The sequence below is a fragment of the Rhincodon typus genome, chromosome 4 (genome assembly GCF_021869965.1).
Source record: "Rhincodon typus isolate 14 chromosome 4, sRhiTyp1.1, whole genome shotgun sequence".
Lineage (NCBI taxonomy): Eukaryota > Metazoa > Chordata > Chondrichthyes > Orectolobiformes > Rhincodontidae > Rhincodon > Rhincodon typus.
In genome coordinates this window covers 101103913-101127603 of record NC_063335.1, presented here as the reverse complement: position 1 = coordinate 101127603, position 23691 = coordinate 101103913, and the positions used below count along the sequence as shown (strand labels likewise).

Below are 23691 nucleotides of genomic sequence, written 5' to 3'. Positions count from 1 at the left end.
GTCTGCAAAGTCTCTGGCCGTGCAACATTATGTTGTTGTACTGAGGGAAACTCCAAACTCACCAATTATCATTGCATCAGTCCAGTCTCAATCATCAGCAAAATGATGAAAGGTGTTGTCAACAGTACTGTTGAGTGCAACTTAGCAAACAATACTCTGATCACTGATCTGGCATCTGGCAGGGTCTGTCAGGTATACTCAGCTCCTAACATCATTACAGCCTCAATGCACCATTGGCATGGACAAAAGAACTGAATTGACGGTAACTGGACTTGACATGAAGGCAGCATTTGATAAAATAAGGCGGCAAGGTCTGAGTAAAATTGATGTCAATGGAAATCAGCAGGAAGGCTCTCCACAGGTTGGGGTGATGCCTGGCACAAAGAAAGAAGGTTGTGGTTGCTGGAAGCCAATTATCTGGCCACAGGACATAAGTTCAGGAGTTCCCTGGGGTAGTGTTATATGCCCAACCATCTGCAGCTACTTCACCGGTGACCATCTAACATGAGATCAGAAGTGGTGATATTTGCTGGTGATTGCACAATATTAAGCACCAATTCACGAAGCTGTTCAGTATGAAATATAACAAGACCTAGACAATACGTAGGCTTGGACTGATAAGTAGCAAATAGCATTCATGGAATTCCCTCCCTAATAGCATTATGGGTCAACCCACAGCAGGTGGACTGCAGTAGTTCAATAAAGCAGCTTACCACTGCCTTCTCAAGGGCAACTAGGGACAGGTAATAAATGGTGGCCAGCCAGTGATGCCCACATCCCATGAATGAATTAAAAAAAAGTAAGATTACCAGACAATGACCATCTGTACCAAGAAGTATCCACCATCTCCCCTTTAATATTAAATAACATGACCTTCGCTAAATTCCCATCATTGAAATACTGTGGCTTATCATTGACCAGATACTTACCGGGACCTGCCATGTAAATACTGTTACCTACAAAACAAAATGTCAGAGGATGGCAATCCCACAATGAATAACTCAGCTCCTGACTGCTGAAAGCCTACCCACTATCTATAAGGTACAAATCAGGTGTATAATGAAATGCACTTAGAAACTAGGAGCCTGAGTGGGGCATCCAGCTCTGTGGATGGTAGAGCATCTTGCTGTACCATTCAGTAGCATTGTGGTTGATCCTATATCTCAATACCACATTCCCACTTCTTCCCTATGCACCTGATGCCTTTAATATCAAAAAAAATCAATATCTTTCTTGAATATCATAAGTGTTCGAGCCTTCATAACCTTCTATGATAGAGAATTCCTCAGTTCATTAACCCTTAAGCGAAGAACTGTTTCCTTATCTCAGACCTAAATACTGTACCCCATATCCTGGGACTGTGTGCCTTGGTTTTCGACTCACCAACCAGAGCAAGCATCCTCCTGTCATTGATCTGTCAAGCTTTGTAGATTTTAATATGTCTCAATCAGATTCAAACTCTCCATTTGACTGTAGATAGTTGCAGTTCCAATAGCACTCAAGAAGCTAGACACCATCTAATTCAAACAAAGCACACTTGATTGGCACCTCATCTAATCCTTTGAACCTTGATTCCTTCTACCACTGTGTACCATCTACAAGATGCACTGCAGCAACCCTTCATGGCTTCCCAGCCCACAACTGCTGCCGCCGAAAAGAGAAAGGACACAAGATATATGAGAATGCCACCACGTGCAAGTTCTGTTCGAAATCACAGACCATGTTCTATTGCCTGGAAATGTGTTGGAGGCATGTTCACTTGAGGCATTCAAGAGGGCAATTGATTGTTTCTATTTTAAAAATCATGTGTAGGGCTGTAGAGAAAAGATGGGAGGATGGCACTACGTTAAGATATCTATTCAAGAGCTGGTGCAGTCATGATAAGCTGGATAGTTGCCCTGTGTGATTCTGTGATGTGAACATTCCTTGGCAGCCCTGAATGTTTGATTCATGGAAGGTTGCGTACCTGAAAGCATTCATGTAACCCACAAACATGTTGGTTGGAGCACATTTTAACATAATTATCATAGACTTGACACCACTGAATTCATGTTTTGAAAAAATGTGTATCTTTTTTCCCCTCAATACCCAAAGCTGATTTTCTTCAGCTGCTATATTTTGAAACGTCATCATCATCCACCGTTCATGACCCTCGATCGTGGCAAACATCTTCGTGTTTCTCTCAAAAATTGTTTCTAATTGCTTCATAAAATCTTTGAATACTTCCCCCTTTATCTTCTTGCTTTACTGCCCTCAGTTTTATCAGTTACTGCCAGGTGGTTTCGTTTTTCTCCCACTTAAATATGTTCCTAAAAACATATATATATTTATGTTGTGATTATCATTTATTGAAGTTCTTCTAATGTAACTTATATAATTGGGATAAACATTTTCTTGTGATCCCTTTTACTGAAAGGAAATTGTGATATCATCTGTCTCTGCCTTTCTGAGTTTAGAGAAGATTGATGAGCCAACAAGTTTATTTTTGTGCCCATCATTTCATCACATTAAACAACTCATGGCTTCTTTTCTCCTGCACTGATGTTCTGGTGACTGCTAAACTACACTGCAGTCGCAAATATGCAGATAGTTCTCACACAGAACTCAAAAATAAAACTAAACCTTTCCCTTCTTAATCCACTCAATGTAGAAATACAAAACCAACTTAAAATTCTGCATGGTTCTGTCCACTATACAGCTCAAGATTCCAAATTTTTAAAAAAATGTAATAACATATTGTGAAATTTTGTTGCATGTAGTTCTGAAAGGGTTCATACTGAGGAGTGCCAGAAGTACCACCCACTGTGATGATGTCGTTTCTACCTGTGGGTAGAACAGGTTCGGATCTGTTAACATCCTGACCCTTTTCATAGTTTCTGTAACAATGTCCATCATAACAATGTAACTAATTGGTAATGTACAATCAACCTCTTCTGTTCAATACAAGATTCTCTTCTTGTTATGCCAGAAGTATTTTTTTTCTCCATCAGTAGAATAAGCATTCCCTATAGATCTGTATAATTAAAGAGAATAGTGGCAACAAACCTACCTCATGGCAAAGTCCTCATTGTCCCAGAGGTCTGCTCTCCCAACTGGTAAGTTTAATCTGAGGGTCACCATGCCTCTGAAAAAGGGTGAGGTTGACAACTTTAATGGTAACCTCAGGCAGTGTAGGAATTGAAGCTGCATTGTTGGCATCATTCTGCCTCACAAATCAGCCATCCTGCTTACTGAGCTTTATCAGTTGGGACTCTTCTTTTCAACCCCTCGCCTCGCATGAGATGTGGTGACTCTCAGGTTAAACCATCCCCAGTCACCTCTCGCCAATGCGAGAGCAGATCTGTGGTACTCTGGGACTGTGCTGACCTTACATTTATCTTACCTCATCATGAAGTGCATTCTTTGGTTTAACTGCATGTACAACACTGAAAAATACCACTCCCTTACACTTTGGAATTGCCAAGTTCGGATTTGTGACTATATAACCTCCTAAGCCCCTCTGCTCTCACAAACTCTCAAAATAGCACCATTTAGATTACGTTGTGTGATAATGTTAATTCTTCTGAAGTTCATCCCAGTGCACTTGCCATGTGTCTGCACATTTAGTTGTTGCTTAGGCACTTTCAGCCTCAGTGTTATTTAAAAGATGTTTTGAATGTTTCCTCATTATTATAGAGATGTTTAAGATATTTTATTGGGAGAAAGCATTGTTATTACATGGGTTCACAATATTAAAATTGGGAATAAGTCAAAAATGATGGCAATACACAGCATGCTCATTGACACATTCCTGTTTTATTTTAGATTTCAAACGTTCATCAGATATACTTTTCTTTCAATCAAAAATGCTGCTTAGATATTTTTCCAGTCTTTTCATGTTGGTATGAAAAGTTAATGGGTGAGAAACTTGGATTGTGGGGCAAGACAGGTAGCATTGAATCAATTGTCTGTTATAGGCAGAATTTGGTACTTATTTGACTGCAATGGAACTTAACATCTGGTACTGTATATAACAGGTGGCTATTGCAATTCTGCCCATTTCGAGCCACCTCTTAAGACGAATGTTTATTTCATTGATTTCAACTGTTTACTTCTTAATTACTCAACCGTTACTATCTTGCTGTCAGCCTTGGCACAGTAATAGTGCTCTTGTCTCTGCAGCAGTTCATCAGCTCAAACCTTAACCCAGCACATATTCCAAATTCACAGTACATTGCAATATTGAGGGAGTGCAACACAGTTGGAGGTATTGTCTCTCAGAAGAGTTGTCAAACCAAGAACCTGTCTGCTAACTCAGGTGGATGTAAAAGATCACATAGTAGTATTTGAGGAAGAACAATGGCTAACGTTACACCTTTCCTCCTCCCCCACCACCGCCAACAAAGGTGCTAAATTGTCTTATTATTTAACTCTGCGTAACTTGTGTACTAGTTAGATGCCCACAGTTTCCTATTGTAAAAGAAATTCTCAAACACACTTCACAAGCTGTAAACAAATTGGCACCTCTGGAGGTTGTGAAAGAAGTTGCTTGCCTTCTTTTACAGAAAAATGCGGAGTAGAGTTCTTGGAATTGTAAATTCCTTAAAAGTTTACTATGACTATGTTTTAATAATACAATAATAGCAGTTATTTGCATAAGCTGCTTCATGCAACCAAAACCAAGGGGGAATATATGTGAATTTTTCACACGCAGAATCTACAGAAAAAGATGTATAATTCTCTGATTTTGATTTAGAAAATTGTGCATGTACAAATCCCCTCCATCAGAGAATCAGCTGATTCAGACATTCAGATATTTAAATTTGCTGCCCTCAAATTTACCAGTCACTGCCAGGTGGTCTCATTTTTCTCTCTCTTAAATATGTTCCCAAAAAAAGATATTTATGTTGTGATTATCAATTGTTGAAGTTTTTCTTGCATAGCTTATATTATGTGGGGTAAATATGTACTTGTGATCCTTTTTTACTGAAAGGAAATTGTGATATCATCTGTCTCTGTCATTCTGTGTTTAGAGAAGGTTGATGAGCCAGCAAGTTTTTTTGTGCCTATCATTTCATGACATCAAACCATTCATGGCTTCTTTTCTCCTGCACTGATTGTTCTGGTGACTGCTAAACTACACTGCTGCTCTTACAGGCCTTTCTCCCCAAATGAACTGCTTCTATTTGAAATAATCCTGAACACTCACTGTCCCTTTGGATGATTCCATCTTTTATAAATCAAAACTTAATATATTTATATCCCTTTGTTGATAAGCAATAGGCAAATCTCCTTATCTGTTCTACTAATTGTTAACTATCATGTTGAACAATTCACTTGAAGGTTTTTCTTTCAAAAGCCTCATTTCAACATGTAAACAAATATCCAGATAGCTCTCCCACAGGATCTACAAATCAAGATACATAATTCTCTGATTTTGTTTTAGAAAATTGTGCATGTGCACATATTCAGATATTTAAATTTGGGCTTGTGTAGTTCTTGCACTTATGTCCAGCTGCGTGGTTTTATGAATCACAGCTTAAATGCACTAAATATTTAATCAAACGTTTTTGATCTGCTTGCCAACAGCCAGGGAATACCTGCTGGTAAGTCAGCAGCAGCACTTTTACATTAACAGCTACAGCAAGTTTCAGATTGGTGCAGATGATCTTTTATAAACTTTGATATGTTTTCTTCACACTATGAAATTTGTTTGACTGAAAGTTGATATTAATTTTAATAAATAAGTTCGCAGCAAACTTTCCAACATGTTGCATGAAATGAATCAACAGTAGCATTCAATACCAAGAACAATAAATATCCCTTTATCCTGATAGAAATCTGGATAATTCAATTCTTTAAATAGATTTGCAGCATACGCATTGTAGCACGATTTTGGAGTGCTATGTTTTCAGTTTATCCTGTAAAATCAATGTGTTAGATTGACATGGAACTTAAGGATACTTTTTAAAAGGTCTTCTGTATGATATGATAGCCCATCTATGCTGATTAAAATTTGGTGACACCACCATCCCCAAATCCCCTTCATCAGAGAATCAGCTGATTACTTGAATGTATAAGGGTTTAACCTTCATCACACTAACTGGAAGTACATTACGCCCGTCGATCAATCTTTGTGTGAAAAACACTTATTTGTTTGAATTTTAAGGGTCACATTGCCCTAACTACAGAGTTATCTGAAATAATGGCAGGGTATTTTCTTTGAAGTTGCTCTTGCTTCACTGCAGTACCTTTAGTGGAAATGTAGAGGAGACAGGGCAAGATTACCCTTTAGTTCCCTTCTTGCCTATCACCATGTCTAACCCATCTTATCCTTTCATGTGGAAATTTGAAAAAGATACCTTTATGTAAATTAAAATACATCATGACAAGTTTTCTGCATTCATCCTGATTCATCAGTTTAAATGCCGTTGGTGAGGTCAGGCAGGATCTGCTTATGTTTTTCTACCTTATGTTAAGCTATTATCACCCAGTTAATTGCCAAATTTGCTCCAGATAATTAGATCCATTTCTTTCACGTAACTAATGGAGGACTAATAGTTTTGCAGCTGCCTGAGTCTATTTTGAAAATGGCACATGTACTAAGGTTTCCACAGTATTCACTCAATGACCACATTCTCACAACTCTCCTTCCTTTTCTGTCAGGGATGTTTGTCATCTGAAATTGTGGATTGATTTACTTTTGACTTTATGAGCCTGACTAGGACATAAATCATTTATTCATTTTACTTCTATTATTTTTACGTAGGGAAAGCATATTTCTGTTCACCTATCTTGTAAATATGACTTAAAAATCTTCACTGACACTTTGCTGAAGTGGTGTTAAGTTCAGTACATCGCCTCACTCAGATTGCTTAATTGGAATTTTTAATATTTGGGCCTTTTTGCCTGTTTCAGACTGATAAGTATATTGCTTTATACACACTTACAATGAACAAATATACATTCAACAAAGGTGGTCAAAAAAACTGGATGTCTGTTGCAGTTGGTCTATTGAGATATTAAGCTCACTGCTAGCTTTGATGTGAAAGTTTATTCTGAAAAAAAACTCTCCCAAAGAGCATTTTAAAAACAACAAAATGGCTTCACACTATGTTCCTTAATTGCTTCTGTTTAACCTTATTATTAGTGCAGCACTATATTCCTTTGACTGTATCTTTTGTTCTTGAGTATTTCTAGATTGAGAGAATTGTTCTTCATGAGCTACGATCCTTGGACTTTAATGCATTCTTCTGAATACTCTTGCTGGTTGGATTTATGTCCATTTTATTGCCTGAAAATAGCTTTCTGAAGCACAGCCAGAGCTCTCATAAACCATATTTATGCAGCAGAAACACATTTAGCTCAAAATGAACAGTGCTAAATGTGGGTCTATGAATGTTTAAAAAGTCATGTCAGAAAAATTGTTTTGGCCGAGGAATACTATGTTGAATATAGGTATTTGAAGATTACAAAATGAGAAATTGCCACTCTTTTGCACCATGGAAAGTTTAAATCATTTATTCATCATTGACTCAAGATGAAAACTACATAAAGAGCAGAATAATTACAGAAGTGGCAACATTTCTAAAATATGGACCTGACTTTCAAGGAACGACGATAGCTGATTCATTGAATAGATCCATTGAGCATTGAATAGAGTGGATTAAGGAGAAGTACCTAGATTAGAAATTTTATTCACTCAGAATGAATGGTTTACTTCAGTTGTTCTCAAACTTTGGGATATTTGCTATACTAATCTTGGTAAAATGCAGGTTATGGTTGAAGTGGTCCAGAATACAGCTGTATGGTATCCAAGCTGCCTTTAAAGTTGGCCTTGCTACCATCATGTAATCTTCTGTCCGGCTGCTCTCATTCCTTGTTGTCTCCTTGAGTACAACTACATTCTGTTCCATGACCTTACTGTGGATGTTTCCGTTGGCTTCATGGCTTTGACACACACTAGATCCAGAAATAAGAACACAAGGTATAGGGTCAGGAGTAGGCTACACAATCCCTTGTACCTGCTCCAACATTTATTCCCATTATAACTTATACTCAGCACAAACCCCACTTTCTTGTCTGTTCTGCAAATCACCATTCAGTGAGAAACCAAAAACCTGTATGTCTCCTGAAACATATTCAACAATGGTGCATCCACAACTGTTTAAAACATAGAACATAGAACAGCACAGTACAGACCCTTCAGCTCATGATGTTGTGCTGAACTATTATCCTACTAAGATCAAACTACCCTGCGTACCCTACATTTTACTATCCTTCATGTGCCTATCCAAGAGTCGCTTAAAAGTCTCTGAAGTATCTGACTCCACTACCACTGCCGGCAGTGCATTCCACACACCCACCACTCTCTGTGTAAAGAATCTACCTCTCTGTACCTTCTTCCAATCACCTTAAAATTATGCCCCCTCGTAATGGTCATTTCTGCCAAAAAAGGTCTCTGGCTATCCACTCTATCTATGCCTCATCATCTTGTACTCCTCTATCAAATCACCTCTCATCCTTCTTTGCTCCAATGAGAAAACCCCTAGCTCCCTCAACCTTTCCTCATAAGACCTGCCCTCCAGTCCAGGCAGCATCCAGGTAAATATCCTCTGCACCCTCTCTAAAGCTTCCATGTCCTTCCTATAATGAGGCGACCAGAACTGAACACAATATTCCAAGCGTGCATTCGAGAATTCCATAGATTCACAACCTTCTGAGTAAAGAAAGACTTAGTTGAGTATTGCTTATAAAAGATGCATTTTGTTGAAGCTTCTCATCTTTTATTCATCAGGACAATTTGCAAAATTACAAATTTGAGGGGTCAACCGACATATTGTATTAGAGGAGAGTGCTGACTGGCAAGTGGACTCTGGTAGATGATTTGCTATGGAGAGCGCATTAGCGCACACTGCTGACAGGTAGCTGTCAAACAGCATTAACGGATGCATTCTCCATGGAAATGTCTCTGCCAATCAGATTTGGTACCAGCTCCATGGTACATTACCAAAATAGTCATTGTTTTTATGCAGTCATCGACAGTGGGTGTTAGAAAGCTGCGCAACTATGTGAAGGAGCATTCGATCCAATATAGCTTAACAAGCTCAACTTCCCACTCCAGTCCTGCCACAAGATAGTACTAATTTTGGAAAAATGAGGAATATTTGCTCCAGAGCAGCAAATGAAAGGGGGAAAAACACTTAAATAATGGTATCCCTGACTGCTGCATCATCTACAAACTTACATAAGTAATCTTAATCTTAAATGTAGCATTTATAGGTATTTACTAAAATGAGTCCTGTGTGCACACTATTGGACTGTATAATCTCACTTAAGGGGCTTCCTTGCACATAGGTTAAATATCAATTATTATTTTCATCCTTCAGATTGCTGTTTGTTGGAAAGATCCCAGTTGGGTAAAAAAAAATGGACAAATACTGATGAATTAAATTTTCCATCACAACTTCCCTATTTTATATTTATTAGAGAATAGACCGTGTTGTCGATTTGTTGTGAATTATTTGCTTAAAGCTGTTTAAATTTTGGTTTAAATATCTGAGCCTCATCGACAAATAGAGTTTCATTCATCATTCTTCTCACAGATTTGCTTCTGAGTTTGAGTAATGAGTTTCTTTATCACACTTGGCATTAGAGTTGCTTCACCAACCTGTACTTAATTAATAAACAAATATTATTAATTAAAACTGTTTCCCATTAATCTTTGTTAGGAAATGAATCAAACTGCTAATAAGTATTGTAGTAAGCACTTCCAATTATTGGAGAAGAAGAGAACGTTTGGACTTAACTTTCTGAAGTGCAGAGTCCACAAGTGCTGCAATATTTACTTATTAGAATTATGACTTTAGGCAGGCTTCCACAGATTGTGTAACCTGTTCCTATACTTTCAGTCTTAGCAATTTTCTTTTCTCCTGAAGAAATTCTTATTCATCCTCATACTTGGTTGTGTCCTGGTAATCCTCCCATATTTTGCACACACAACCTCACTCTTCATGTATGAATCTGCAGAGTGAAACTTGGGTTTTCTGTTGCTGGTCAGCTGCCATTGTAGTGGTAGTCACAAGGCTTTAAAAAGAAATGTGAAGAGATCTTCAGCCCTTTGAGAAATCTGCCCACTTTGAACTTGAGGAAGGCTGTAGCAGTTTGGATAAATTATTCCAGTCCATTTGTTTACATTTATAGATTGGACTAACTTTCTCTGCTTGGGTAAGAAAATTCTCAAGAGACTGGAGTTGGATAGGAATAGACCTGAAGGCTATGAAACGAAAGAAAGTAAAACATACAATGATGAGAAAATTGGATTGAGAGAAGGAGAACAAAAACAGGGAAGGAAGTGTAGAAAGGATAAGCTGTGGATGCACTGAGTTGGAAAGTAGAGAGATTGAAGAATAGGAAAAGTAGAAATTTGAGAGGCAGAAGGGAAAGAAATAGTATTAGTAAAAAAGGAAATGGATGAAAATAGTGGATGTGGAAAACATGGAGATTGACAAAATAAGCTCATCTTTCTAACACAGAAAATGAAGTGCAAACATTCACTGAGTAAAAGGAACATCAGCATACTGATTCATTGAGAGTGAAGAAGAAGGCATGGCACAGGTAAATTTGAATATTAAAGTAGGACATTGAGAGAAGCAAATTTCCTCATGAATGGAGAAGCCAAAAAAAAGACAGAAGCATTATACAGGTTAAAAGAAGGAGAGTTGGACTGCACGAGAATTATGGGGAAACAGAGCTTGAACTAGATTTTATGATACCTTGAGTTAAGGATTCTATTCCATTTTCTAGCTGCAATATTAAGCAAATCAGTTCCCTGAACTTGTTCTATCTCCCATTTTCTAAGTAGGAACCCCATCAGTTGCCTAAGAGTCATCTGGCACTATTCCCTCTTCTAATGATATTTTTACGTGTCTGGCTGCTATGACTTCCCTCACTCTGATATGCATAGAGATACAGATCAAGGGTTTTATCCTGTCTAACTGGTGGATCAATTTTCTCTCCACCTTCTATGTTAAACACTTTTATATGCTTTTGAATTTCTGCTTTTAACGTTAAGTTCAATTTGAAAAGTACTGAGGCAAAGTAGTTATGCAATATTTGTGACATTACCCATGAATATATCTGATGTGTTCTTTTTTGAACTTACATATGGTGTGAGTTCATGATCATTTAATTTTGTAGTTTCTCTTTCAACTTGTTTCCAAGCCATTTTTCTAAACCTTTTTGTCATATTGTTCTTTATCATAGACTTGGAGTGTATTTCTTTAGTTCATCCATTGTTTCATTTTGTTGCGTGTGATATATTTCTCCTCGAATCTAGCAACATTCTAAATGTCTCTCATGTTGTTTTATTTTGTTGTCAGTAATCTTTTCCAGTTTATTTGCCCCAATTCCATTCTCATCCTGTTAAAATTTGATATCCTTCTAGTTTATTACTTCTAATTTCCAATTTTGCAAATGTGCATTTTTGTCTTTGGCACCAATGATGAGATATTTAATGTACATATGTTATGTTCCTATCTAACTACTTCTTTTTAAATCATTGTTTGATATGATAGAATTTAAATATTGCTTAAAAAGGATGCATCTTTGTTGGAGTTTTTCATCTTCTACTCATCAGGACAATTTATAAGAAGTACCAATATAAAGCAAAATCAACATTTATATATACAGTTGGGGAGGAGAATGTTGATTAGTTGGCAAGTGGAATTTGATTGGTAGAGGTATTGGCGGGGAAAATATAACACTTAAATAATGACTAACAATTATCTGCTGAGCTTTGTTTCGATTTTAAAAGCAGGCAGGCTCACTTCGATTGGTAAAGGTATTGCCATGAGAAATGAAGTAGAGAATAGCTATTGCCTCTTTTGTTGAATTGAAACTGGAACAGAATGTGTACATGCTATTTATGTGTCTTAATAGATTCCATCTTTTGCTCAAATTCACCATTAAAATGGATCTGTCAAATGAGCTTTCTTTCCTTGATACCCTCCATGGGAAATCGGCCAGGAGATTCGCCATTCCTGTCTACCAGATGCCTGCCTTCACTGGTCAATGAGCACATTAGTTTACCTACTGTTCTATGTGATATAAGAATGGCCTCATTGACAACCTTGTAAATAGGGCCTGAGGCTATTAGTACACCATGCGAGGCTGATGTTGAAAGAAAATACATTAAAACCATCCGTAGGTTAACCCCAATCGTTTCTTGCCGGTTATCATGCAAATTCATGAATGGGCCTAAGGTAGTCACTTATGGTCTTGAAAAGTATCCAATCTGTAGTATCTGAAAAGTGTGAGCAACAGGTGAATTAGCTGTGTCTTGCTGCTACTATGGAGTCACAACAGGAATGGTACTCATCACTAACAGCATTAATTCAAAAAGATGTTCTGATTATCACACAAGTAAATATACTTGCATATGAATTACATTATTGTAGTGTAGACTGTATGTCCAAAAGGCTGATGGATCACATCAAGCAGTATACTCTGTTAAACGACACGTAAACAGAAGTCGAAATTCTCTTGACACTGTCTCCATCCTGGGACAGGGACAGCATGGGGTTAAATTTAGAATGGAGCTAACTCTACTCATTGAACGAAAAGTAAACTGTAAGTAAACATCCCTCAACACTGTCCCCATCAAACACTCCCTGGACGAGGACAGCAAGGAGGAAAACTTTCTCCAACTCCTTGAACCAAAAGTAAACTGAAAGTAGAGTTTCCTCAACACTGTTCCCATCAAAGAGTCCTGGGATAGGGACAACAAGGTTTTCCTTAGGCTGTTGCAACAGGCAAGGTACTCAATGTGCTCCAGTTGGACAACATTTCCTAAACAATTCTTTGTGTGTGAGGAAGATACCCAATTTAGAATTGTCAATCTGGCTGACAGCGTTTTCATATCTACATATACTGGAATGTAGGTGAATACATATTGAATACACATTATATGCACATACACTGAACACAAAATGCCCTTTTTGACATAGACAGAAAGAACATACAAATACACATGCTGTATCTGTTGCAAATCAGCAAAATAGATGAAAGCCATTTTAAATTTTCTTATCCCAGGGCAATGCCTTGACTAATTAGAGTTAGCTTGCTGGATTTCAAATTTAAACAAAGCTTGACAATTCACTGTCAGTCACCATCTAACTGGTGCATTCTCCATTGATCAACTTGCTAACAGTGTTAATGTTATTTTCCATTACATTGCTATTTATTGTGAATTGACCTATTTAGTACAAGATGAAAAGGTTTGACAAAAGTTGTTTTTATTTCAGTGATATATTTCTGAGTTATTACAGAGATTTCTTTTGGGATTAGTTCTTGACTTGTAACAGGTGGAAGTTGTGTTACCCTTACATCAATCTGTTGGTTTGCTTTTGCTAGTTTTCTAAGTTGACCTATTTATATTCATTCTGTACAGCATTAGCTGTTGACTAACTTTGAATTATACTTTCAAAATGTGACTGTCTTTTATAACCATTTAAAAAAGGGTTGTTATAATTTGCTGAGGTCAAAATTGGGCATGGGACGATAACTAGAAGTTGGAAATTTGGGCTCAGAATGTGATGCTTACTTCGCTATTGATGTAAGTCAATTGGAAAACTCAACAGTGCATATCATATGACACTTAGATAAATGTGATTTAAAAATGTAATTCTGTTTAAAGATGTCTGTTTTACAGTTTAAATGTTTGTGGGCATTCTAATCAAAGACTAGACTGTCTAACCATAAAACAGATGCATCATAATTGACATCCTTCGGAACCTTCGTCTAACCCTGTACATTTGTGTTGTTTCCTTGCAGTTGCTGGCTCAGCTTGGAAGGTGGTCTTCTCTACGCTTTTGTGGGACCTGCAGCCGTTGTTGTTTTGGTATCAAGTTTCCAATCTTATTTCATTACCATTGTTTGCAGTCTCAGTAGTACAGTAATGAAAATAAGAGTTGCATTTTGGAGCTCCGCTAGTTGACCATAAAACTATATTTTATGTTTATACATTTTTATTTCAACAGGTGAACATGGTTATTGGCATTCTGGTATTTAACAAACTTGTATCCAAAGATGGAATAACAGATAAGAAACTGAAGGAACGGGCAGGGTATGATTATAAATACATCATCTAGCATTTTATTATCTTTGAAAGATACTCACTATATTTCCTTGATTAGAAACAAGCAATATTGTCATTTATTCCTGAATAAAATATTACTTAACCTTAAATAAGCTTGCTAATAGTAGCCTTGAAGTGTTAAAATATTAATGATCATCATAGTTAACCTTCAGCAATCCATTGACGTAGTATAACGTTCAAACTGATGTCATGCCTAGTCACCATGCGTTTGCCACAGTGTAATTATCTTCAAAGCTGGGTAACAGTTCTCTGGCATGTTTGAAAGGGATATTTGAATTTAAAAGCAAAAGCATCCTTTTTTTTCACTGACAATGTTTGCCTTGTTTAGCTAATATGAGGCATAAATTCCTTTGGCCTGTACCCTGTGGAATGACAAGATTACTGGACAGAAATTAAAATTAAGCTGTAAACATTCTTCCGTTTAAAAATCAAAATTGAGACTACCTCCTAATGTATTGAATTTTACTACTTAGTGTATAGTGAGACTCTCCTGTTATATGTACTTAAATATTGAAGCTTAGGAGCATATTGATAAAGTGTTGGGTCAATCTGTTTTAAAATTTTCTTTACTCTCTTCCTAGACACTATAATGTACGCTGATGTACCGTTCCATAAGCATTGGCTTTCAATGCCTCACCTCACGTTTTAATCTTTAGAACATGCATTGCCAAAATATTCCATTATGTGAAGCATTATAGATAAGTCTGATTCTGAACTTTCCTGACAACTCATTAGGCAGATTCTAATAGGGAGCTGGATAACAATCAAGATAATATCCACAGCTGCTCTTTACATTTTGGAGGCTGCTACAAATTCTGTCAGGCACCAATGCCAATTGTGAAGATTGGCGAATTCAACACAGACCAGGTCCATATCTCATTTCTTTTACTCAGTTCCAGGCTAATTGATGTATATTCTGACTGAACAATCAGCGTAACCAAATATTCATCTTTTAACAAATGTATTTTTATTGTTGTATACAACGTAAAACTAGAATTTTGCTTCAAATTAATATTAGCAAATTTACAAAACACGTTGTAATTTTTTTTATAATTTCAAAAAGACACTTTTCTTTTGGAGGTAGTTTGCTTCGCAGTAGTGACATGTCTGCATAGTGATTTACTCACTGATGAGACAATGCACCATGTGCATTGCCTCCTCATCTCTTCACATGATCTCCATGGTGATAGAAGGACGGTATCAAGTAAGCATAAACTATTAATGTTCATTTATTCAAGCTGTTGGAAACAAAATTAGTTCTTTGAAAAATTTGAATGCTATTAGTGGTGAGAGTTGTGGACTTCAAATACCCAGGCCTTGCATTTGAATGCCAGGCCCTTTATGGTGAAAGGGCTGATTTACTCCATGGCAACAGTCGACATGCTCTGTTGCTTAGCGACATACTTTCTCACAGTCGATGGAAACAAAATGGAGACCAGCTGTGAAAAGATTTATCAGTAAAATGTTGTTTGTTCCTGGAAAGAGTGAAATGAAAATGCAAATAAAGATTTATACGGTTTAGTGAAGAGATTGGTGATAGAGACTGTGAAGTGGGAGTAGGAAATGAGCTGTAAAATCTATAGCACAAGCTAGCTGGACCTCTGCCAAGTTGAGTCCTTCACATTTCTTGGCTGTCTTCTTCAATGCCTTCTGTGACTCCTTGCTGTCTGATATTTAGAGGGACCCTTAACTCTGCTGTCATGCAACGAGTGCCAGGAAGTAGTGTAATGACCATTGTGAATGCAATTAAGAGAAGACTGTAAAAGGGATTTTCTTTAGCCTTTAGGTTGAGTAGCCTGTTTGCACTGAAAATTTAACTCAGGTCAGTCAAACTGACTGTCTTTGTAAATGTTTTTGCATTCAGCAGCATGAGCAAAACATGCTCTTTTTAAGGTCAGGGGATGTTTGTGCTCGGCATTGGAGCCGGGAAGGCCCACAAATCTCAGAACAAAAAAGGTGTGATGTGGGATCCACTGCTTTTGACCTGTGAACCTGAAAACATGTGTTCTCAGGAAAGTGCTTGGAAAATTAAACCATAATATGTGGGGTGAGATCCCAGACATCATCTCACATCCCAATTGTTATTACTCTGTTGTGCTGATTCAAATAAAATCTTTTGACTTAATTCTTAAACTTGAATATTAATTTGAAATTTATGGACTTTGCCTGGCATGGGGAAAAAGAATTGAAAATATTGGTAGGCCATGCAGGTTAAGACTCATTAAGGGCCTTTAAACGCAAGTTGAAGGACACTTTGTCTCAAGTTTTCCATCAGTGCAGAGGCTGGGAATGTGAGATTTTGGGGAGATGGAGAAAAATCCAGACAGACTAAGCAGTCCCTTCTGCCTGCCAAGCAGGAGGCTGAGGTGGGGAGAGTTCTGCCATTTCCCAACTTCACTGTGATTTAATTCCAGAGGGAAATCTTTGTGCCTAGAGGATACTCAAGGCCCTTCGGTCACCACATAAAGAGACTGTGTTTCAGAAAGGAAAGGCCCTGCAGAAGCCACGTTCCTATTCTGAACCCCAACTTCTTACCCAATGCCAGCAGCTCCCTCTCTGTGACCCCGTTCCACTCACATGGTGCAAGCTGTCCTCAATTGATCTAGGGTCAGTTAAAAGGGGCAGACACATTTTGGCAATGGGTTATCTTCTCCTTCCTGTTTAGTGCCCCTGACTATGCCAATCCTGCTGGATGGAAAGGCTAATATGGACTTGTAATTTCCTATTTAGGAGGCTGTGCAATAAATGTAGGTGTTTCACTCAGATTGTTTATTGGGTATCATAGGTTTATCAGTCATTTGTTCCCTGCCTTTGAAAATACCCTTGCCTCACCCGTGAGCACTTAGAATATTCAAGAGAGACAGACATTTAAATCTGCATCTGCAGGTTATATATTGACTTGTTTATTCTCCAATATGTCAGCGGGCTGTAGCATTAACTTATTTACCGCTCTGAGCCCTGAAATCTTTGAGTGAGATTTCTTGATTCAAAGTAATCAGAACCTATGTTGAATTCAAGATTAAAATTCTGAAATGTCATTCTCTTCAGAAACTCTATCTCATGCAAATAGTTCCAGCAATGATAATTGCAGTAGATTTTGAGAATGTACATTTGGCTCACTAAATAAGTATTCTCTCTTTTTCGCACAGTTGGATATAATTTTATTTGAAGAAAAATAATGAAAGACATCCTTGATAATATTCATGCATCGGTATAGATTGTGCAAAGTTGAATTCTGAAGCATCTGCTTGCTGCATTGGGACTGCACAAGCGAGTGCGAGCAGATATTCTGCCTGCTTTCTTCCACATGCCAGGGGAACGGACTGAAAGTCTCCGTGCTATCAAGCCCAATCATTCGAGCAGCATTGTAGGGCTCGGGAACTGTCACTTCTTGGCACTAGTTTAGCATTCTCATTGGAGACCATCAGCAGCTGTCAAAGAGCTCTGCACTGTCTTTGCAGTGAATTTGATCACAGGACTCCAAACTGCAATGTTATTCAGCTGCTCCCAAGAGAATTTAAGACTTTACTTGAAAAGATTTCCATTCTTATATTTCAGGATATTTCTTCAAGTTAAACCACATTCTGCCTGTCCCATTTATTTTCCCATAATCTACAGACTTTTAAAATTTAAGATAGACAATGCCTCATTTCTATGTATTACATCTTCTTTCCTCCTTTTAATGTTTGGAGAGTTTATGAAAGTTACATTCATTTACGCAATTGATTAAGTGCAGACACCTCCATAGATATATTTAACATTTAAATGGCATGCTTTCTTTAATCCTCTACCCCATAAATCTCCAGTTGGCGTTTTTAAAATATAACGGTAATTTACCGACCACAATCCTGATGGCTGCCCCTCAGCAGTTTGACACTGTTTGGTAAAATATGGGTAACGGTTGTTTAAGGTTATTAAGTCATCATTAGTTGGCTATTTAAGGTCCTCAACAGGATGAAGAATAGGCAAGTTGTGCAGATGCTTACCAGAACTCTGTAAAATTTCAAACCAGGGGTGGATGGGAGTTGGGAAGACCACTGTCTGGATTTTACATGCCCCTCCTGCCTTTAAACCCATGGATGGGGGAAATAAAATCATGCCCCTAGTCACTAATATATATCAAAAGCCACTGGTATCCTAGCACTGACTCCCAGGGAACTCTACTGTATACCTTCTTATAATCTGATAAACATCTATTCACCACAACTCTCTGTTGTCCATGTGTTAGCTAATTTTTGTACGTCTGTGCATTCGTGGGATCTGGGCCAGCATTTATTGCCCATCCCTCTTGGTCTGGACAAAACGGCGAGGAGCTGCCTGCTTAAACTGCAGCATACTATTTGTTGTGGGTAGACTGTTGCTGCCCTTTTTTATCCTCAGGGCTTCAATTATGTCCACAAACTTACATCTGGTAATTCTTCAAACGCCTTTTGAAGGTCGGTTCTTCAGGAAACTCAGTTAGTGGAACAGGATTTGCCCTTAGCAAAACCTTGCAGACTCTTCTTTATTCATCATTGTTTGTCCAACCGTTTCTCACCAATTATTAAAGAATCAAACTTGAACTGATTATCTTATTCATTAAGTAACTTGTGAACATCTCATGAAAGCATAATGAGCATTTCTCCTGCAGGTGCTTTCCCATCAAAATAATGGATGCTTTGTGATTTTTGACTGCTTATATGCATTATCATATTACGTAACATTGAGACGACTAAACAACGGAAAGAATAGCAAGGATAGGGACAGCTTTTTTTTCTATAACATTTATACATTGCGAGGAGTCATAGAGTCATACAGCACAGAAACTGACTGTTGGCTCCATCCAGTTCCTGCCGAACATCATCCCAAACTAAACTCATCCCACCTGCCTGCTCCTGGCCAATATCCCTCCAAAATGTTCCTATTCATGTACTTATCTAAAATGTTGTAAATGTGCCCACATTCACCACTTCCTCAGGAAGTTCATTCCACACGTGAACTAGCTTCTGTGTAAAAGCTTGGCCCCTCATATCTTTTTTAAATCTCTCTCTTCCCACCTTAAAATATGCCCCTTAGTCTTGGAATCTGCTATCCTAGGGAAAAGACACCCAGCTTTAACCCTACCTATACCCCTCTGTAAGGTGTCCTCTCAACCTCCAGTGGTGCAGTGAAAAAAGGTCCTAGCCTACCCAGCCTTTCTTTATAACTCATCCTTCCATACCCGGCAACATCCTGGTAATCTCTCCTGAACCCTCTCTAGCTTAATAATATCCATCCTATAATGCGGGTTTGGGTGGTACCAGAACTGGAGACAGTATTCCAGATGCTTTATTCCTTCAGGCAGAATAAAGAGTGTAAGTATTGAAAAAGATTTGAAAGTGAAATTTGTAGCAGATTGGTGTCCAACCGCTTTGGTGAGGCCACATAAGTTTGAAGGCATCTATGAAGGAATCCAATAATTATTAATGAAAATTAATGAGAAATAATTTATGCCAAGGCAAATAAAAAGGATGCTGTCTTACATTTCTTTGATTTTTAATTGACAAATTTAAAAGTAACGTTAACATAATTATGTGGTTATTTACTCAAAATATATTTACTTAATATATACTATTTTACAAACTGGAAGAAATAAATCTCAACCCACACCGCGGAAATATGTAAAATTTAATGTGGGATGGATTTTACACCAAAACTTAATGACTTTGCTCGTGAAACCTTGCTTCTTTTCAAGGAAATATGGAACGTTGTTTGTCAGTTTAAGTGGATTTCTTTACATGTGTGTTTTATGTTTTAAATACTGACAAAATGAACAATCTTGCAAAGTTTTATTTTCTGGATGAATATTATTTGTCTCTGATTTTTGTGTTAAAGTTCAATTTTTGTTTCAGTCTTTTAATTTTAATTGCAGTCAGATGACAGTTCCCCTTTACGGTATGACGCTCAAATGTTCCAAGTGTGGAGTTATATCTTCAGCTGAAGTATCGGCTACAGTCACCAGTAACGCCATGTTAGTTCTTGTAATTTCAATACTTGTTATTATTTTTGTCTTCTGAAGCCCATGCCAGCAGTGGACCGTAGGTTTACTAAGCAGATTGCATGCATGGGTTGTAAAGTTTAAAAGATCATCTTGTGCTGAGAATGAAACTGTAACTATATTTTAGCAGCAGCAAAACTTCTGTTGCTGTTATACTTAGCAGATTTAAACTTACCACAGTCTAATATCCTGAAAAAAAAACAAAAATCCAACTAACTATCTTTTTCCAATAGTGGAAGCAGTCTTTAAATTTCTGCACTGATCACCTAATTAATATGGAATTAGATGAGCTCACTACCATGCAGTGACAAAACTTTAGCTATGTTCGTTGCAGAGGTTGTTTGAAATGTCCTTTTTTAGAAGAACAAATGTACAAATAAAATGCAGATATTGCATTTTGATAAAGTGGACAATGCTTAGGAATGTTCTTGAATCTACTTCCCACATAGTGCAGTGTTGTGCTATCAACTTCTGTCAATCCAGATGGCATCATTGCATTGCACATTTCCAAATGATTACATTGCATGCTTCTGAACTCCATTGGATTGCTGTGTTAATACATTTCCACAGTTACTCCCAGCTTCTGACATTTTGTGGGATGTGGAGTTTTTAGTTGGATTACCAGATTTAATGAGTGGATTGCTGTACTCCTGGCTACCAGAAGGAAAACAAAGAAATTCTGAAGATTTAGATCAGGAAATTGTTCTTATAAAATTACAATGACTACGGTGCCTATAATGTAGGAAGATACAAATTAACGTTCTAATGGTGTTTGATTAGGATCGTAGAACTCCTATGACGTAGAAGGAGGCTATTCGGTCCATGGAGTCCACACCCAATCTCCGAAGAACATTCCACCCAGATCTGGAACCCCCCCAGCTACCGTATCCAGTAATTTCACATTATCCATGACAAACCCACCCAGCCTACACATCCCTGAACACAAACAGGCAACTTCAGCATGGCCTGTCCGCAATACCCGCACATCTTTGGATAGTGGAGGGAAACCAGAGCACCCAAGGGAAACCCGCAAAGACAGGAGGAGAATGTGCAGACTCCACACAGCCAGTTGTCCGAGGCCAGAATCAAACCTTGGCCCCTGGCACAGTAAGGCAGTAGTGCTAACCACTGAGCCACCGTGCCAGCCAGGAATGCCCTGAAGGAATTGCTACCCGTCAAAACAGAGGCATTGGGGTCATGGAGAGAAGTGTTGAGGGAAAGCTAAGCCTCATTGTATATTGTGAACTCCAGTTGCTTCCCTGGATAGTGTTGTCCAGGACCAGTGTACATTGACCTTGAACATCCTCTTCCAATTAGCCATTCATACTGTGATACAATCGATTGCTACAAAATGTTGGAAAATCTCAGTGCACGAATGTTGCAATTCTCAACCATTTGCTGTTCTTAAATGGGGAATTGGCAATATTTGCAATGGTGATAACAAAACTCTCCACTCATTCATTTCACTAAATCTGTATTTGAGCTGTGTTCACTTGTGATGTAACAATATTTACGATTCAATGTTACTGATACCAAATGTCACCCATACTTTAATTGTGCTAATATTCCTGGCAATGCATGCTCCCTAATCAAACCTAATGTTTTCTCCATCTATTTCCATCAATTTTTTGAATAGAATCATAGAATAGTTACAAATAAGAAGGAGGCTATTTGACTTAATATGTCTGTGCTGACCCTCTGAGAGGACAATTCATCTCGTGCTGCCTTTTCCCTGTACCCTATCAAATTTTGCCTTTTTGGATAATGATGCGACTCACTTTGAAAGCTTCAGTTAAACCTGCCTCTGAAACTCTCTCAGACCTTGCATTCCAGTTTGTAACCACTAGCATGAAAAAAAAAAATCATACATTGCTTTATTTGCCAATCACCATAAATCTGTGTCCTCTGGGTTTCAATGCTTCCATCAATATGTACAGTTTCTCCAAATCTAACCTTTCCAGACACCTGAGGAATTTGAACGCCAGTGCTGAATCTTTTTTTTTAAATTTCCAAGGCAAATAGTCCAAAACTCTTCAATTTTTCAATGTAACTGAAGTTCCTCATCCCTGGAACAATTCTTGTAAATTTTTTTTGTATCCACTTTTTTGTATCCATGTGTTGCTCAGAACTGGGTGCAGTACTTTAGTTGAAGTTGCACCAGAGTTTTATATAGGTTAACCATAATTTCCTTGCTTTTGTACTCAGTACCCCTACTGATGCCCAGGTTGCTTTATGCAGTGCTCTCTCAACCTGACTTGCTGGTTTCAATGACTAATGTACTCAAATACCCATGTTCCTCTGCTCCTGCAACCCCTTTACAGTTGAACCCTTTAGTTTTATTGTCTCACGCATTCTTCCTACCAAACGGAACAACTTCACACTTCTTTAAAAAAATATATAAACTGCATTCAACTCATAAACACCTTCCTTCAAAATGCTGTACTTACTTTTATTATATAACAGGGATTTGAGGAAAGAGGAAGCCAACAGAAGAGTGGCATTAATAGTTTTGATATTGATGAGCCATTTTTCGGTAGGGGTACTAGCATCAGAGTTGCTTTTTCTTGCATGAGTTGTTGACCTTGTTGGCAGGGATGGCATTTATTTCCAATTCTTGATTGCTGTTGAACCAATTAGCTCTGTAGGCCACGTCAGGGGTCGTAGAGTCATACAGCATGGAAACAGACCCTTTGTTCCAACCTGTCCATGCTGACCAGATATTCTAAACTGGACTAATCCCATTTGCCTGCAATTGTCCCATATCCCGCTAAACCTTTCCTGTTCAGGCCCCTGTCGAAATGTCTTTTAATTGTTGAAATTGTACCCACCTCTACGATGTATTCTGGCAACTCATTCCATGCACACGCCACTCTCTGTCCTCTCACCTTAAATCTATGCAGTCTCGTGTTGAAGCCCGGCAACGTTGGCTCCAGTTATCGGCTCATACAGAGAGAAGAGTCGCTTTTACCGTAACTCACTCATCTCTTTTATTTACGTATTATGTAAACGTACATGTATGGCCTATACATTAGACAACACACAAGTAATTCATACATTTTCCTGAAAGGATTAGAACCTATTTGTACACCCACAAAAGGCTACTAACACTTCCAGAAAGGTCACAGAATATAAATACCTGTGCAGAATCGCTGCTGTAGCTGCCGAGCACTGACATTGGCCAGATACCGCACTCGATGCCAGGATCACCACATCCCTGTTGACGGTTGTGCTTCTATGAAAGTTAATCTCTGGAGTTTTTGCTGGCCACATACTGCGAGGGTCTTCTTTTAACCTTTTTTGAGGTTGTCTTTTTCCTGTTGGCTCAGGTTAATTCAATTATCACATGTCTTTACCTTTATTGGCCCTGGACCAGAGACTTAGGTAGCATTACCTCATCACCCCTCGTCCAAATAAGGCTTTTACTTGACATCATCTTTCTTACTCTTTTTTTAGGCACCGAGTGGTTCTGATCGGCTCAGGCCAGCTCCTAGGTCTGTGTTATCCTCAGTTCACGAGCTGCTTCTTTCTTTAAGTCAGC

The 23691-nt window shown here is 38.1% G+C and overlaps 1 protein-coding gene across 1 annotated transcript in view; it reads left to right on the top strand.

The window, feature by feature from the left end:
* Positions 1–23691, top strand: part of adgrb1a (adhesion G protein-coupled receptor B1a) — a 618149-nt gene that overhangs the window by 464354 nt on the left and 130104 nt on the right. The window contains exons 22-24 of the mRNA XM_048596183.1: positions 13813–13879; positions 14019–14104; positions 20028–20126. Coding sequence (XP_048452140.1) covers positions 13813–13879; positions 14019–14104; positions 20028–20126 — 252 coding nt within the window. The remainder of the gene's footprint in view (positions 1–13812; positions 13880–14018; positions 14105–20027; positions 20127–23691) is intronic.